This window comes from Natrix helvetica, assembly GCF_964273705.1.
Source record: "Natrix helvetica genome assembly, chromosome: 4".
Classification (NCBI taxonomy): domain Eukaryota; kingdom Metazoa; phylum Chordata; class Lepidosauria; order Squamata; family Natricidae; genus Natrix; species Natrix helvetica.
The window spans coordinates 72,986,896-73,004,229 of NC_138550.1; the positions used below are offsets into that span (position 1 = coordinate 72,986,896).

The following is a 17,334-nucleotide window of genomic DNA, read 5'->3' on the forward strand; positions in this document are numbered from 1 at the left end:
TAAATAACAACCCACTACTTATTAGAACATAACAGTGACACTGTATTTGCCAAACTTTGTTATATATTCTTTCTTTCAGAATCAGAAATGGTTGACGTTGGAACAGAACAGCTGTTGGACAAAGAGTTCCGGTGTGATTCCCTACATTCAACAAGTAAGTATTCCATCCAGAGTAACAATACCTCTCATACCCGGCATTCTCCCAAACCACAAAAATGCATACTTACTGGAAGATGGAAATAATGGCAGAAGAATGTGGAATGGCAGCCTTTTAAGTGAGGGCTCTTTTTCTTACATCTGTTCATTGACTATGTTACAGAGAAGGTGTGTGTGTGTGTGTGTGTGTGTGTGTCCGTGCGCGTGCGTGCGAGCGTGTGCGCATGTATATGCATATGTAACACCACTACTCTGTAACATAGTTGTACAACATCTGCCCTTTTTTGTTTTTCCACAGGTAACCAGGCAGATATTCAACATACACAGAAGCAAGGATATTCTTCTCACAGCTTGTCATGTAGACAACAAGGAAGATCTACAGCTTCAGCAGCTGCCAGTGAGAATGCCACTATTTCTATATGGGGTAGTCACCATTTTGTTCCAAGAGGGTTTTTGTTTCTTTAAAAGCTATAAGATACAGTACATGAAATAGTAGGGGCACCTGTTCTTGGCATATGAATGTAGTATTGGGGAAAACTGCATCAATTTGCTCCTTCTTTGTGCAACTTTCAGGACAATCCTCCTTTCAAACAAGTAGGAGCCATTTTTACCCTGTAATAATGTCAGAAATTGCTCCACAATTGAAACTCTCAATAAATGTGACTTTTTCACATGCTTTACGACTGTTAACAACTGGTCATAGGTGACCAGAGCCAAGTGAATTAAAAGTTTCTCAGAGCTTTTTTGTTGGGAGTCAAAGAGATGATCCCAACAATCTCATGTGTTTATTCCCTTTTCTTCAGTTACTAAGACAATAAACAGAGCAGAATTATGTAGTAACATGAAAAAATCCATAAGTTGCAAAAGGAGGAGCCCCCGTCGCGATGATACGGACGTGTGGTCTCGATGCTCCGAGACTGCTGCCGATACTTTTGCCACTAGGTGGTCCAATCGGACCTAAACGGTCCCGTAGAGACGGTGAACAGGAAGAATACGTCTTGCTGATCTCAGGGACACCACAAGTCCCTGATCGATCCAAGAGAAATTCTTCAAGCCGGCGACAAAAAGTCCAGCCCCAGGCTGATGAAGTTGGGACGGCTCCAGAATGGAAGGGAAGCGGAAAGAGAATATGTGTCCATCTGGTAAGGAAATTTTATTGTTTTGAAAAAGACTGTCCAATTTTTTTAAAAAAAAGTTGAATCAAATCTGAAAGCAGAAGAAAATAATCAGCAAAATTAACCTATATTGGATTGCTTTGAATAGTGTGTTAATTTTACTTTGTAGATTGAAGTGCTCACAAGTTGGTTTTTTTTGAAGAGAACGGATCAGTTTTTCTTCTATTTTTTTTATTTTTATTTTTTAACCTATGGATTAAGTCTTCTTATTTCAACAAGGACTTTTATTATTTGCTATTAATTCTATTTGAGAACTCTGTTTCTTTTAGTTTGAAATAACACTAGAGAGTGGGAAACAATACTGCCGCTTGGAGGTTGGAGGCTTGAGTTTTTGAAACAATGTACTTTCCCTTTTCCTTTTGATCTCACTGACTTTGTATCTCAAGGCTCTGCAACTTGTTTATAGAAAGTGATAAGAAGCAAGGGCACGAATTGTTCATACAGGTGCACTTTGAGAGTCTTACTGGCAGTGGGAGAGGAAAAGAAACAGAACCTTCTTTTTTGAAGATTATAAATGAACTTGTGTTTAAGCTAATTTAATATAAGAAGCCTTGAAAGCCAGAGTGGCAGTATCTACTAGCTTTTCAAAATGGCACAACATTCAAAAGAAACAATAACTTTGCAAAACATCTTGGCTTGAATTCAAAATTTATTAGAAATAACACACAGAATTGAGAAGAAGATGGAAAAAATAGAGTTAAAAACAGCAAAAAATGATGGGGGTCAGCAAAAACAGCAAAGATTGAAGGGGAAAATGATTACAAAGACAAGACAACTGATTACTTTACCAGTGGAGTGAACATGGTTGAAAGTGGGAAACGGAGAGTATGGAAAAGGGAATTAGATCGACAGGAACTATACCCCGGATTTCAAGGCATGAAAGAAGAAAAAAAGAGGAAAAACGATGGATTTAAGGAGAAAGAACTTCTCAGAAGCAAGATTGACAACCAAAGATAACCTGATTAAAATAGCAGATGGAGGGCATCGAGATTACTTAAGTGATGCTACAAGCAACAAGCTGCGGACAGAAGTCCACAAAAATTTTATTAAGGAAATAAATAGAAGATCAATTCTACAAATGACAAAAGAAATAAGACTGTATTATTACTGGAAGGATACAGGCTGATAAATGAAAATTGATAATAAAAATTAGTGAATTTTAGTAATTAGTGATTAGTAACTTAGTAATTTCTAGAGTGCTATGTTAAATAAATAATTGATAAGGATATGTGTTGGTTTGGTGAGAGGAAATTTGATATAATTAGCAAATGAATTTTTGTTAATAATATCTATAACAATGAAATGACAAGGGATAAATTGTAAACAGCGATTTGGAAAGGAGGATCAGAAACCTTGTTATCAAACATAATTAATTTTTACTTAGAACATGTTATAAAGGGGTAATGTTATTAGATGATATTAGAAATAATTAATGAAATGCTACTATGTGCCTGTGTTTTTTAATTTTGGATGATTTCATGTAAAAGGATATTAAAACAACCACAGTCAAATGAGAAGCATGGTATGTTGATAGTAAGATATATAAAGAATTTTGATTTAAAATACATAATGTGATTTGAATTATAAGCAATGACTGTGGAAGAGATGCATGAAAGTTACTTGTAACCAATCGACACACTTCTACAATATGATTAGTGATTAGTAATTTAGTAATCTTTAGAGTGATATGTTAAATAAATGATAATGATAACAAGGTACACACAGAGAGGAAGAGAGGAAACCTAATATAATTAGCGAATGAATTTCTATTAATAAATAACAATTATAATAATAATGAAATGACAAGGGATATACTTAACAATATATATATATGTACTGCCTCAATAAAAGGTATTGGGATACAAATAGTAAACAGCGACTTGGAAAAGAAGATTAGAAATTTTATCAATCATAATTAATTCTTACTTAGAACATGTTATAAAGGTGTAATGTTATTGGATGATATTAGAAATAATTAATGAAATGTCATTATGTGGTTGTGTTTTTCAATTTTGTATTATTTTATGCAAAAGGACGTTAAAACAAGTATAGTCAAATGAGAATTGTGGGATGTTGATAGTAAGATATATAAAGATTTTTGATTTAAAATATACAATGTGATATTAATTATAAATAATGACTGTGGAAGAGATGCACGAAAGTTATTTGTCACCAATCGACACACTTCTACAATATGTAACGAAATATTATTTTATTTTATTGTGTTGTGTTTGTCTGTTTAACCAAAAATAAAAAATTCTTTAAAAAAAAAATCCATAAGCTGCTATGAATAGAATGTAGAAGATAAACATGACAATTTGTGACCTAGACATGAATGAGTTAGGCAATTATTTGAATATGGTAAATGTCTGTTACTGTTTAAGTGGCTGTATTAAGTTGAATGACAGGGAAGAAAGAGGGGAAGTAAGCTCTTATCAGCTTATCATCTCAAGATATCACTAAGTTCTCTTATATGTGCTTTTCTTCTAGGATTTCCTGGAATGGTCAATATCAAGCCAAAGGGTTGATGGGACTATCCAAGGAATTGTTGTTGTTATTTGTAGTATTATTTATGAAACTAGTATTTATTAAATTGTGTTCATTCAATGACTGTTTGGAGAGTTTGATGAACAATATGAAATTTCATGAGGGGGTAATGAACAGACGACTTTAGGACCCCTGACTTAGGACATAGCTATTAAGGAAGGCCTTTTCTGTTCGATTGTGGTGCTGGGATTTCTGAGTTTCTTCACAGAGGTGGAAAGGGAATATCTGTTGTGCTAATCCTACATATCAGTTATTTCATAATGAATTGTTTAATCCTGTGGAATTAAGATACATCCAAAGTATTTATTGTCTACATTCAAAGAATTGTCTTTGCATTGTAGTTGCCATACTTACTCCTTATTCAAACATGAAATTAAAGCTGTGTTTTCTATTAACCACTGTATTGATTTTTGCTATGGAACAACTTCAAGGTGTATTAACCAAGTCTCTTTCAAGAGGAAGGCCATAAAAATACCAGTATAATGTACACACAGCCTACTGGGCTGTATATTTTAAATTCAGTTCAAAATGTTTCTTTAGATCATATAGAATTTGAATGACCTTATCAAATAAGATGCACTGTTTGAAGTAAACACACTTGCTTTATTGAGTCACCATACATGTTGCAATCCTATTTGTTTGTGTTCCAAAAGAACTTTTTCAGAATCAGATCAAAAATATTGAGCAATTTGAACCAAACTTGGTACACAGATGACTTACTCTCTGGAGAAGAGTACTGTGGGGGTAAAACACCCCTAACACCCATTGGGATGCGTGTTCTGTTAAGATATAGCCTAGTGTGCCATACTGCCATACTGGCTTCTACTGTACAGCACAGTGGAGTTGCCATGGTGACAGCTTCATAGTACTCCACAAGCCCTCTGGTAAGGGGGAAAATCCAACATTAGAAATTACATTTGGTCTGGACATTTTCCCCCTATAAATAAATACCCAGGCAACACCAGGTTATCCGCTAGTTTATAATAAAACATTTGAGGGTATTGCATCAGGGAAGGTTACCTTGGGTTTCAGAACAGTAAAAATACTTGTTGGAGAGCAGTTGCCTATTGATTCTTTTTGCTTGCCAAACCAATAAACGTTTGGCACTTAAAATTGGAATGATAGATAATCTTTCTTTGCTTGTTCAGTGTTGGCTATAATCTTACAAACAGTGACTTGAAAGCTGCTGCAGCATTTTAGTTGCCAGTGGATTTGGACTTTGTCTGTGGAGCTTATTCATTATCCACAGAGATATGTGTGAAACTCTTCTTGGGGCAATAGGGCTGTACCCAGATGTAAAATGTTGATTGTGCATTTTGTGGATGAGTAAAGTGAACAGGAAGAAATTAAAAGTGGTGTCATAGGAGAATCTTACGGCTGACTTACCAAAGTACCTCTTGATCTACTTAATTTTTTTTCAAAATAAGTCTAAAAGTTTGTCTGAAATTAATCTGACTTCAGAAATTGGGGTTTTTTTCACCAGCTGGAACTTACTTTTGGTTAACAAATATAACTATAAGGGTTTTTTTATATAGATCTTACTGAATTTAATTTTTAAAGTCCTTTTTCCTCTCTCCCATCATTGCCTTGATACTTTGAAACCAAACTTTCAAAGAATGTTCTACAAATATCAAGAGGGAGAATAGCGATGAAGAATTCACAGATATGAAAGAATTACTACACAGCGAAGACCATCTTCCAGATTTTAATATGGTAAGTTGAAAAAACATACCAGGTATGGTAGATTCATCTAAAATATGTAAATGTCTGCTAAAGAACAGAAGACATATGATTGTTAAGTTTGTAGTAAAATTAAGAGTGAATTAGGGAACAGTTTTTAATTTTAAATCTTCTGATAGAAATACATAAATAATCCTTGTTTAGCAACTACAGTTGTAACCAGCAACTCAGTCATTAACCAAAAAGTCACTAAATAAAACCATGACTATGCTTACTTAGAATCTTATTTCAGCTTTCCTTTGCTTTACAGACCTGCAAAGGTCATAAATATGAAGATAGGTTCAAAGTACTTTTTTAATCTATATCATAACACAAATGGTTGCTAAACAAGGCAGCTGCTAAACAAGGATTAACTCTGTTTTAAAGGCATATAATCAAATAACTCATGAATTCACAATTCATCCATGTGATAAAACCAAACAAAAAGAAGGCCAGACTAAAGGGAGATATGTTGTTGATAGTCCTTTTCAAATCATAGCCCTTTAGAGGAGACAAAAGATGCTTTAATGAAAAACAAACTCAAATAGAAGGCTTCACTGTGTATCTTTCACGATTGATAGTGATAAATCAAAACTCCCAAAGTTTAACAATAGATTGGACCCATCCTTGCTCGTCTGATTAAGAAGGATTTTTTCCCAGAGTGGATGAGCTGAGTTCTAATAGATAAAGGAGGTATTTCTCTCCCTTTCTGACAGAATCATTCAGCACATTGTCCCAGAGGGTTCTTTTCAGTGGTGGGTTCCTCCCGGATCGCACCGGATCGCGCGCGCTCCCTTTCAGCGCTCCACCTGGCTCTCGCGCTCCCTTCCGGCGCTGAAACCGGAAGTACAGTTTTGCCCGGCCCTGGCGAAGCAACGATGCCTGTCTGCGCTCCACCAGCTCGGCTGGGAACGGAGATGTTTCCTCAGCGGAGCGGAGCGGAGCGCCTCCGCTCCGCTGAGGAAACATCTCCATTCCCAGCCGAGCTGGTGGAGCGCAGGCAGGCGTCGTTGCTTCGCCAGGGGCGGGGCAAGACTGTACTTCCGGTTTCAGCGCCGGAAGGGAGCGCGAGAGCCAGGTGGAGCGCTGAAAGGGAGCGCGCAAGCCAGGTGGAGCGCTGAAAGGGAGCGCGCAAGCCAGGTGGAGCGCTGAAAGGGAGCGCGCGCGATCCGGTGCGATCCAGCAGGAACCCACCACTGGTTCTTTTGAAATTCAAACTGGTGCTAAGGGCTGCAAGGAAAAGAGCAATTATGAAAAAGAGCAATTATGAATGCCGTATTTCTCCCTTTCTTGAGTGCCAACAAAAATCTGCTTACTATCAATTTTAATTCAATTTTAAAAAAATTACAATGTGAAAATGTGACTGATTTTGATTTTTATGATTTTTAACTCTCATTTTACAAAATTATAATGTATAATGTTTTTAAATGTAATCCCATAGGTTTCTTCCATTCATGAAGCAAGGTGTGCAGATCCTAGAGATTCTGAAATAAAATCAAATGGCTTTAGAAAGACGTTATACTCCAGTGACAGTTCCAGTTCTGAAGATGCAGCATCAGAAGGTGGAAATGGTTGGACAGATCCTTGTGAAGGGGAGCTTTTTTCTCGAACTCACTTATAAAGTTATAGGATAAAAGGATGGTTTGAGGAATAACATGAGGTGGCAAACTCTTCCAGAAGGCTCGTAACTCAGAAACAAATTGAGTTCTTCCTTCATATAATGGATTCAGAGTGTATTTATCTTTCTCTTCTTGGTATTTTATTTTTAATAGTGGGATATTGTCCCACTAGAAGCTTTTTTTCTCCTTTTTCTCCAAAATATTAGCTCCTTGGCTATTTGGACCTAGAATAGATTGTGTTGTCAAATCAAGAATGGATGTGCATGTGATTGTCTTAGTAGTATCACTGCTCTTTTGCATCCTAGTTGCAGTTATTTTTATTTTCAACTGCAGCTGTATCAGTATTACTATCCTACTAGCATTGCAGTGTCTACAACTATTCAGAGATTTTATCTTTTAGCACATTTAGGCTTTTAAGATTTGGGAGATAAATACTTAACACTGTAATCTATCAGTGCCTTTCTGAATGTGAGAGGAAAGCATGTATGGCTTGTCCTGTCTTTTAAGATCTTATAACTTGGGAGTAGAAATACTAGGGCTGTGCTTTAGAGACTTTCAGAAACTCTACTTTCAATTCTAGGATCTCTTCTCCTAACATCATAGAAACAAACAGAGTTGGAACAATTGTTTGTTACCTTCTTGCTAGCTAAAAAAGCTGCTCATTTTTGCAGGGAGGAGGAGGAAGAAAAACGATCATTCCCTCTTTTCCCCTCTTGTTTTTAGGGCTTCGTATTTCTTCTTTTTCAGGACTCAGTGTTGAAAAGTAAATGATTCAACAAGTGACACTACAGCCTGAAGCAAGCACACTTACTTCATACTTGTAAGTGTACTTAGGATTGCATTGTCAGGAAATTATGGAACAGTAAACTTTGAAATGAGCTTCATATAGTTGGCCTGAACAACAAAAGAAATCCTACAAGTCAATGTTTAATATTTTTTATGCAGAGGATTAGTATATCACTCAGAATAAATCCAATGGCTCCTGCAGTTAGCTACTACTATAGCTGTAATTTAGTAAAATTTGTAGCTAACCTCGTGTCCTGAGAGAATGCTAGGAGTAAGTTGTGTGTTGTGGGAGGGAGTGGGAACATGATTTACATGTGTGATTGCAGTAGTGATTGTTGCTTTATGTGACCTGCTCTTAACATTTATTTTAACATAGTCAATGCATCTGTCAAAATGTAACTGCAAGACTATCAACTCCCTGTGCTACTAATGTATTATGCAAATCATAAGGTCAGGAGGAGCAATATTGGTTTATACCATTTCATAGTTTTAAATTTTTAAAACTATATAATAGTGGCATGTTTAAGACACCAGAAAGAACAGAAAGTTTACTGTTGACTTGAAAATGCTAAGCCATTAATTTTAATAGGCAAGAAACTCTTTAACAATTATAGTTTTTTTGAAATGGTAAGCTGAACTGGCTTTAAATTTTTATTCTGTGCTAGTGAGCTTAAGTGAATTGAATGAAGTTTTTTGCCTTTTCTTAATTCATAGTACAAGATTTAAGATCTAGAGTTTCAACTCCTTGTACGGGTTGTATATCATCCTTTCAGTTGAAACTTCAACTCCATTGGCTTGGTTTGTACCTTCCAGGGAAATGTCATTAATAACATTAATAATGGCTTTTAAACTATTTTATTTTAGCATCCATATTACAAATCCTTACAGTGGTTTTTTTCTTCCTTATTTGAAATTTTGGATATGTGTTTAAATATTTACTTTCTTCTGGAGCTTCCTTTAAAATGTTATATAGGCACATGCACTAAGGATATTATTGTCAGTATGAAAGCAAAAAGAACAAAACTGATAAATCCTAGTGATTAATGTAAAGCATTGTTAGAATTATGAAAAGCCAAATGGGAATATTTGGAGAGGGAAGAACCCACACTTCAAAAATTCAGCTTATTTGGACTTTCACCTCAGTGAAAGAATGGTTCATTTTATTATGATTCAACATTCTAACACCTTTGAAAACGTGTATGTTACATGTGTGGGCAATAACAAATAATATTTATTTGTTTCATAACTGAATGGATAAAATTCTGAACCTTTCCAGTGAGAAAGTGGATGTGTGAGTTTGTGTTTCTGTTTTCTGCAAGGATAATTTAAAAGTGGAAATGCTGAAATGCACTGTGGTATGAAGCACATTGCATATCCATAGCACTGAAGTATCAGTTTTTCATTCCTGGGCTGAACTTGTTTCTATCTTTTCGCTTCAAGTGGTGTATTGTTCTGATTTCACATACATCAGAGTAACTGAATTTGTTTTTTTGTGGAGTTACTTAACACCAAATAAAAAAATAAAAGAATAATTAAATTGTGTTGTCTTTGTTCAATATGTAAGATTCCTTCTTAAATAGCACTATGCAAATAGAGAACTTTGTATAGTACAGCAAACCTCAATTTTATGGACCACTTTTAGTTGCCTTCAGATTAAGTAGATAGAATGTTTTTTTTTATTTCTCAACACTTTCCTAATTTTTCAATTTATTTTAATTGTTTTTAAAATCATAATTAAAAAAGAAAATAGAGCAAAACAGATAGATAGTTATAATAGAAATACATACAATGTGAAAAAAGAACTACATAAAGCGCTTGGAAAAATGATATACTGTGTTTTTTCTTTTGTCACATTTTTTCATTTTTTAAAAAGTGTTTTCTGGTTTTTTTTTTCCTTTTCTAATATATGTATTTCTCTTGTCCCAAAATGTGTTATTTGCATAACTGTGTCATGTGTCTCCATTTAAGCCATCTGCATGACAAAATAACATCAGTTGTACAGTTAACTATGCAGGTTATGTAAATTGATGAAAGTAATATAAATCATATCAGTTAAATTCATTTTAACAACCTTTATCCCAAACTGGTTTGTAAAATCAAACATTTGCTATAGTGTATGTTCAATGAAAGTCCTCTATTGTCTCATATTGAATCATAACAACTTATACGTATCAATTACAAAGCAGTCCAAACTGACCATAAAATTAAAACTTGCTAATTTCATGCCATCTCTTCTCACATTAAACTGAGCACCTTAAAAAAATCTTGTGATTATCTGTTTTCCATCTATGAATAATATAAACAATTATGTTTGTATCCCTCAAAGAAATTCCCTTAACTCTCATCTTCAGACAGAAAAGAGAAATAGTTGCAAGTGCTGACTTGGCAAGTGATGCTTGAAAGTACACTAGTTAGTGTGAATGGCTAGTGTTGCTGCATAGTTAGATGCTGTTAGGTTATGTTACATGGAGTTTGGTTCTGTATCCCTGCCTGAATAGAAGTTGAAGCTGATACACTTTTTTGGGAAGAAAGTATATAGAATGGCTAAGCATTCAAATAAATGAAAACTTCCTTTTATTTCTTTTACTTCCAAATGCACATACCTTATGCTTGTGCTAACCATTTACTTCCAAATATACATACCTTATGTTTGTGCTAACTCAAGAAAATTGGGAAACACTTCAGTATTAAGAAAGTAACTCAGTTCCCAAACTGAGACATATCGTATTAAAGACATTTTGTAAACAGAACTAAAAAGATTCAAAGCTTTTAGGAAAACTGAATGGCAGTAGCAGTTAATTTTGTGGTTTGCATCCTGGGCATTCAAGTGGTATTGCGTATCAGTTCCTTAATATAGATTATTATTATCCTGTACATCTTGAAAAATTAATTTCAGCCCAAACAGAATTTGTGAAAGAATTGGATTGGTAGCAGCATCTAATCATGCTCTTAATAAAAGTTTTCAAAAATATTTTTAGAAATATACTTTTACTCAGAAAAGCTTACAGGGCCTTCAGTGAACTCCCCAAATGGCTTTTCAACAAATTGCCAGATCTGTCAAAGTAAAAGATAAAGGATACCATGTTAAAGCTTCATTGTATATATTTTTTCCATTTTTTAATCAAACATGTTGGAAGAAGATATATAAACAAACAGTAAAGAGGTAAAAGAATAAAATATAGGTCAGTAAATGTATAATAAATATGAGGGTTTACAAATACGGTACTTATAATTTCCCAATGCTATATAATTAGTTGATGAGTAATTGAATAATTTACATCATTTTAAAGAACTAAAAGCCACTCTTGAAGAAAAATCTGAATATCAATAATATGATAAAATATAAATTATGGAGTGAAACTGCACTCTAAAAAAAAATCTAGTCATGTTTCTAAAAGTTGGTTCTGATATGGAAAACCTATATAGCTTTATCCTATATAGGGTAGTTTTATTTGGTATAAGTCCAGGTATTAGATATAGTCTAAGAAGGGCCTTTCAATTTTAATTAGATTCTGATTCAAAATCATATAACTTTTCCAGTAATGAGAAGAATATACCTTTGCAGCAACTGATATGTAGAAATGTAGTTGAGGAAATTAGTTTTGTAAATATAATAAAAGTATTGCAGGTTGAAATGAGAATTCAATTTTTACATTTGTTTTACTCTGCTCTGAATTATTTTTCAGAATTGTAATTGCTACAATATGGTGTTAGATACAAAAAAACCTGCTCATTACATCTTCAGTTAGTTTTTAAAAAATGAATTATCAATTTTAACAATCAAAGCTGGAGTAATATACTGACATCAAATTATCTTGTACCAATATTCTCTTAACTAGCTTTGGGCGTTAATGTAATACTTTTCTATTAAAATGCCATTGTTGCAAATGTAATACTACATCTAAATTCTGCATCCACATAAACATGTGGTCTTTGTCTTTTTGGTTTTTAAAAATCATATTGTACCACCAATTTATTTAAAAAATTGACCTACCAGATACTCTAAATTATGTATTAAATGATTTTAAAATTCAGTTGTGTCTCTCAGATTTCTTCCTTTTTTCTGCAACTCTTATGATTCTGAGCTATTAATGTGAAGATACTAAAATTAATCCAATGAATTACACTATTTTGAACCTCAAACATTTTTATCTTTGTGTTATAATAAGGTCTTTCAGTCTAAACTAATTGATTCCATACAGCAAATTTCTTTGTATATCCATAAGAATAAATGTTTAGTAATAATGAAACAAGAAGGTCTTAGGCATTATTTTCCTGTATATTTTCCAAATGTTAAATTTAAACTCAGTGTCTACCCATGTGGTGAAGGAGCCAAAAAACCTTCAAACATACTTTACTGTAATGTCGATTTTTAATTTTATTTATTGTATTTATACATTTATATTTTATTTGCAGTACTTCTACATCTTTTACATATCCATTGTGTTTCTTTTATCTATACATACATATCTTATATAACTATATCTACCTACCTACCAGTGATGGGTTTCAATTTTTTTTAGAACCTATTCTGTAGGTGTGGCCTGTTTTGTGGGAGTGGCTCGGTGGTCATGTGACCAGGTGGGAATGGCTTGATGGTGATGTGACCGGGTAGGCGTGGCCAAGTTGGAAAATGTGGTGAAACTCACTTAACGCTCTTGTTTAGCAACCAAAATTTTGGGCTCAATTGTGATCATAAGTTCCCTTCCATCCATCCTTCCTTCTTTCTTGGGTCTCTCTCCCCCACTTATTTTCTTTCTTTCTCTCCCTTCCTTCCTTCTTTCTTGTCTCTCTCTCTCCAACTTTCTTTCTCTTTCCTTTTTTCTTTCTCATTCCCCCCCCTCTCTCTCTCTCTCTCTCTCACACACACACACACACACACACACACACACACACACACCATTTACCTCATGTTTACCACTGATAGCTCTCAAAGAAAAGGAAGTGTAAGGACTCCTGCCTTGGGAAAGAGTTGGACTAGATTACCTCCATGTTCCCTTGCATCCCTCTATGTTCTCTGTCCCATTTAGTCACAAACAGCCTCATTCACTTTAAAGTTGGTTGTAAACTCCACTCACCCTTGCGTGCACCCTGGTCCCACCCAAGAAGGCAAGCTGTGGGGTGGGACAAAGGGGGAGTCTCTGGCCCCATGTCTCGATCTTCCCCACCTTGGTTCTGCGGGTGGGAGGTGCTGCTGCTGAGGTGGCGGGGGAGTTGGGGCGCTGACCCACAGGCAGCCCAGGAGCAGTAGCCGCTGCCAGCTGCCCCGCACCGCCATCACTCGCTCATCCTCAGGCGACCGGGCACGCAGAGGCGGCGTGGTGGCAGCGAGGGCAGCCGAGTGGGGCCAACTCTTTGGTGGGCTCTGAGGGAAGGAAGGAATGAAGAAGAGCTGAGTTGAGGGAAGAAACTCTGCTGTGCGGGGGAGCGGGGTGGGTCACTCCATGGCAGGCCCGTCCCGCCACCATGGAGCCTTTTTTTTTTCTTCCCCTCACGAGAGTTGCACTGACAGCAGCGGCAGTAGGAGGAGCAACAGCCTGGTGTGTGCTCCTGATCTGGCCTACCTGAGGAACAGGAGGGGACTTCGGCTGTTTGAAAAGCCCCGTGTGGAACTCCTCTCCTGTTCCTTCTTCTGCTGCTTAAAGAAGCCACGTGGGGCGCGCTCCCTTGTCTTTCACAGCCGCCTCGTTTCCAATTGGGGGGGGAACCCATGCAGAGGGAAGAAAAATATGGATTTCTTCCCCCCCAATTGGAAACAAGGTGGCTGTCAAAGACAAGAGAGCGCACCCTGCATGGCTTCTTCAGACAGGTGAAGAAGGAACAGGAGGTGAGGATTCGTTAGACAAGCCTACAGGCGCGCACTGCTCCTCTGACAGCTGCCTCATTTCCAATGAAGGGGGTGGGGAATCCATGCAATTTCCTTCCTCTGCATGGATTCCCCATCACCTTCATTGGAAACAAGGCGGCTATCAAAGAGAAGAGGGCAGCGTACGCTACATGGGCTTGTCGGGGGCTTCTGGAAGAACCGGTATGCTAAGGCATGCTAAATTTCACCAACCGGTACGCCTGTACCCGTCCACACCAGCTGAAACCTACCTACCTAAACACACACAACACACTCGTTTTACGTATCCTTTATCTCTATTAATTCCATACATTACATCTTTTATATAATGTCTACTTTATGTTAATATTTGTTAGGACCTGTTAATTCTCTGGCCACTTAATTAGTTCTATTTAAACCTCTTGTTCTCATATTCAAATGACTATTCTTTAAGTGTTGCCAAATTGTGTTACATAATAGTAAGATGTGCAATAGCCTGAATGGCAAATCTGTTACTTATTTAGATAATATCAATTTTATGTATTTTAAGTGTTTCACTGATGGTCATTCCAATCAAGATTCTGATTCCAAATGTTCAATACATTGCTTATTATTGCATGATCTCATATAAATTGTTTATTTCTATTTGTGTCAGTCAAAAAATATTTATATTTACTGGAATTCCCACCTTTTCTGCATTAGGGCCATAGAAGATATGATCAACTCTGTAATCTATTAAGCACCTGACATTAAATTAGTACAATATAAACTCTATAACAGGGGTAAAATTCGATCAGTACGGACTGGTTCGGGCAAACCGGTACGGACAATTTGAATCGCATATGGCATATAATTTCAGAAGTTTTATTTTCTTGACATATTTTCATTGCCAATAGTTTTAATGCCAGTAAAAAAAGGAGAAGGGGGACAATATTGTCTTTTCCTTTTTGTGTAATGCATGGTAGTGGTAAATAGCCATTTACTATTAACTTGGCATTTTATTCTTTATAATCTATCCCCATTTTTAAAAAGCTACATCTTTTTAATGCAAACATTAATGTCCATCCTAGATTGTCATAAGTTTTTTGTATAAACAAAGACTGTAGCCACTTTTTTGTTGGTGTGATTTAATCAATAACATAAATGTCTGATATCTCTTCAGAACAAATCCAATCTGATTATGTTATATCATTTCAATTTAAACACCATTTATTATCTTTTGAGTATTGCCTTAAAAAGTTTATAATCCACATTTAGTAAAGAAATTAGGTTGTATGTCTATGGGCAAATCAAAATCTTTCTAAATTTATAGCTAAAAGTGTTCCTAAATCTCTTTTATTAGTTGAATAGTATTTTAACTACGATTACTTGGAAAGTCTTCTGGTATATGGCAGAAATGCCATCATATCTCAGCTTTAATTTTTTAAATTGCCTCTAGTTTTATCTTAAGTTATGGAATGATTAAAGACATATTTTTGTTGATCTATACATCTTAGAAGTAACATCCTATTCAGCTATTCTTCAGTGTTTTCTGGACTTAACTATATAATTCAAAATAATTTAATTTAAAATAGTACATTATTTATTAATAATAAAGCATTTTTGGTTCCATCCCAAATATAAATGATAATTCACCTCGGTTTTTCTGCCCATCTGAGTTTTATTCCATATTGCTTTATAAGTAACTCAAAATGATGAACAGTAAGTACTACTTCCTCCTCCTATTTTCCACATCATAATAACTCTGTGAGGTGGGTTGACTGAGAGAGAATGGCTGGCCCAAACTCACCCAGCCTGCTTTTATGCCTGAAGTGGGACTAGAACTCACAGCTTCCAGATTTGTAAGCCAGCACCTTAACCACTACACCAAACTGAATAGGCATGCTTCTTGTTAGCTAAGGAGTGCCAGTGGACAGGGCCTTGAAGACTTGCCTTATGGGACATTCTGCCTCTGGCTTTTTGTAAGTTTTTAAAATACCTAGCTTTTGCTTGAACTTGAAGCTCTGAGTGTATTCAGGACATTGGTTAATTTAGGTAATTTTTTCTTCGCTTCGTATTTTAAATTTTGCATTATTTTTTAAGTTTTGTTCATCACCCAGAGTCATTTGGTGAGATAGGCATCCATACAAATTGATTGAATTCAGTCAGTCAATCAATCAATCTATTCATATCTCCAAAAATTAAGATATCTCCCTCTGCAATTGTAAGAATTAATTGGTTCTTTCATAATCTTTGTTTTATTAATAACTTGGAAGAATAAATTAAGAATATTCAGTCTGAAAACAATATGAAATTTCCTTCCTCATCTTGTATTTGTTCTTCTAGAGCAGTGATGTCAAACTGGCAGCCCGTGGGCTGGATGTGTCACATGCAGGCTATGCCTACTCCAGTTCTGTGGAGGGAAAAAACACTGCAATACATCAAGTGACCGCAATGTGACACGGCAAGTTTGAAACCTGTGTTCTACAGTCTATGACAATTTTTTCATATATGTACAGTAGCTGCTTTATTTTCCCCATCTATTTGAGGCCGCCCATTTTTGATATATAATTGTTATTAAATCTTTTAATTAAAAAACCAATGCAAACTAATATAAAGAAGAAAAAAGAAAAATTAAAAGAAAAAAGTGCAAGAAAAGAAAGTTGAAGAAAATCTGAGATCTGAGTAGTTGTGACACATAAAACAAGCAAATAGGCAAGGGAGTCATTAAGAACCTGACTATATTAATGCAAAACAATGGATAGGATGACAAAAATATTTGTAACAAAGCCCTCTTTTTTTAAAGAAAAAGTGTGAAGGAACCATCATATTCTTGGCTTCATTAACAGTGCTAATGGTATGAACAATATGCTTTGAATATTTCAATATCTGACCTATAAATGTCCCTTACTTGCATTTAGCCACATGTTACAACTGCCATACATACACTCTTCTATGCCCATATTACATAGAAAGATAGATAAGTGAAGCCTTTCATGTTTTGGATCTATAGTTCTTTAACCACACTCCGAATATTGACACCAATCCTATAAGGTTTTTCATTTCTAATGATGTTGAAAGATTGAGAAAAAAAATGGCTTGGTTAAATCTACCATATTTTTCAGAGTATAAGACGCACTGGAGTATAAGATGCACCAGAGTATAAGACAAACCAAGGTTTTGAAGAGGCAAATTTTTAAAAAAAGGTTTTGCACTCTGCAGACCTCCCAAAAAACGGCCCGTTTTTCGCGAAAACAGGCCCAATTTTTTTCAAAGAAAGGGCATGAATAGCCTTTAGGAGGATTGTAGAGTGCTCCTGAGGGTTGCCCCCCCCAAAAAATGAGCAGAAAACGGGTCCATTTTTTGTCAAAAAAGGGCATGCATAGCCTCTAGGCGGCTTATAGAGTGCTCCTGGGGGCTGGGGAGCAAAATTGAGCAAAAAGCGGTCAATTGCTGGCTCATTTCTGCCCTCCCCAGCCCCCAGGAGCACTCTGCAAAGCTCCTAAAGGCTATGCATGGCCATTTTGGT

The 17,334-nt window shown here is 35.7% G+C and overlaps 1 protein-coding gene and 1 long non-coding RNA gene across 7 annotated transcripts in view; one reads left to right on the top strand and one right to left on the bottom strand.

The window, feature by feature from the left end:
• The window catches only part of KIAA0232, a 94,467-nt gene extending 77,269 nt beyond the window's left edge, over positions 1 to 17,198 (top strand). For 5 of the 6 annotated variants that reach the window (XM_081950074.1, XM_081950069.1, XM_081950070.1 and 2 more), the window contains 4 exons: positions 80 to 154; positions 455 to 553; positions 5,494 to 5,591; positions 7,039 to 7,923. In XM_081950074.1, the coding sequence (XP_081806200.1) occupies positions 80 to 154; positions 455 to 553; positions 5,494 to 5,591; positions 7,039 to 7,218 (452 nt within the window). In that variant the 3' untranslated portion in view covers positions 7,219 to 7,923. Of the gene's footprint in view, positions 1 to 79; positions 155 to 454; positions 554 to 5,493; positions 5,592 to 7,038; positions 7,924 to 16,151 lie in introns of those variants that run through there. The other variant, XM_081950071.1, reaches the window with a different exon arrangement.
• On the bottom strand, positions 8,066 to 13,070 carry LOC309390601. Its single transcript, XR_014175158.1, has 2 exons — positions 10,623 to 13,070; positions 8,066 to 10,582 (listed from the first exon to the last, which is right to left on the bottom strand). It is a non-coding gene; the product is annotated as an uncharacterized lncRNA (long non-coding RNA).
• Positions 17,199 to 17,334: the final 136 nt, after the last annotated feature.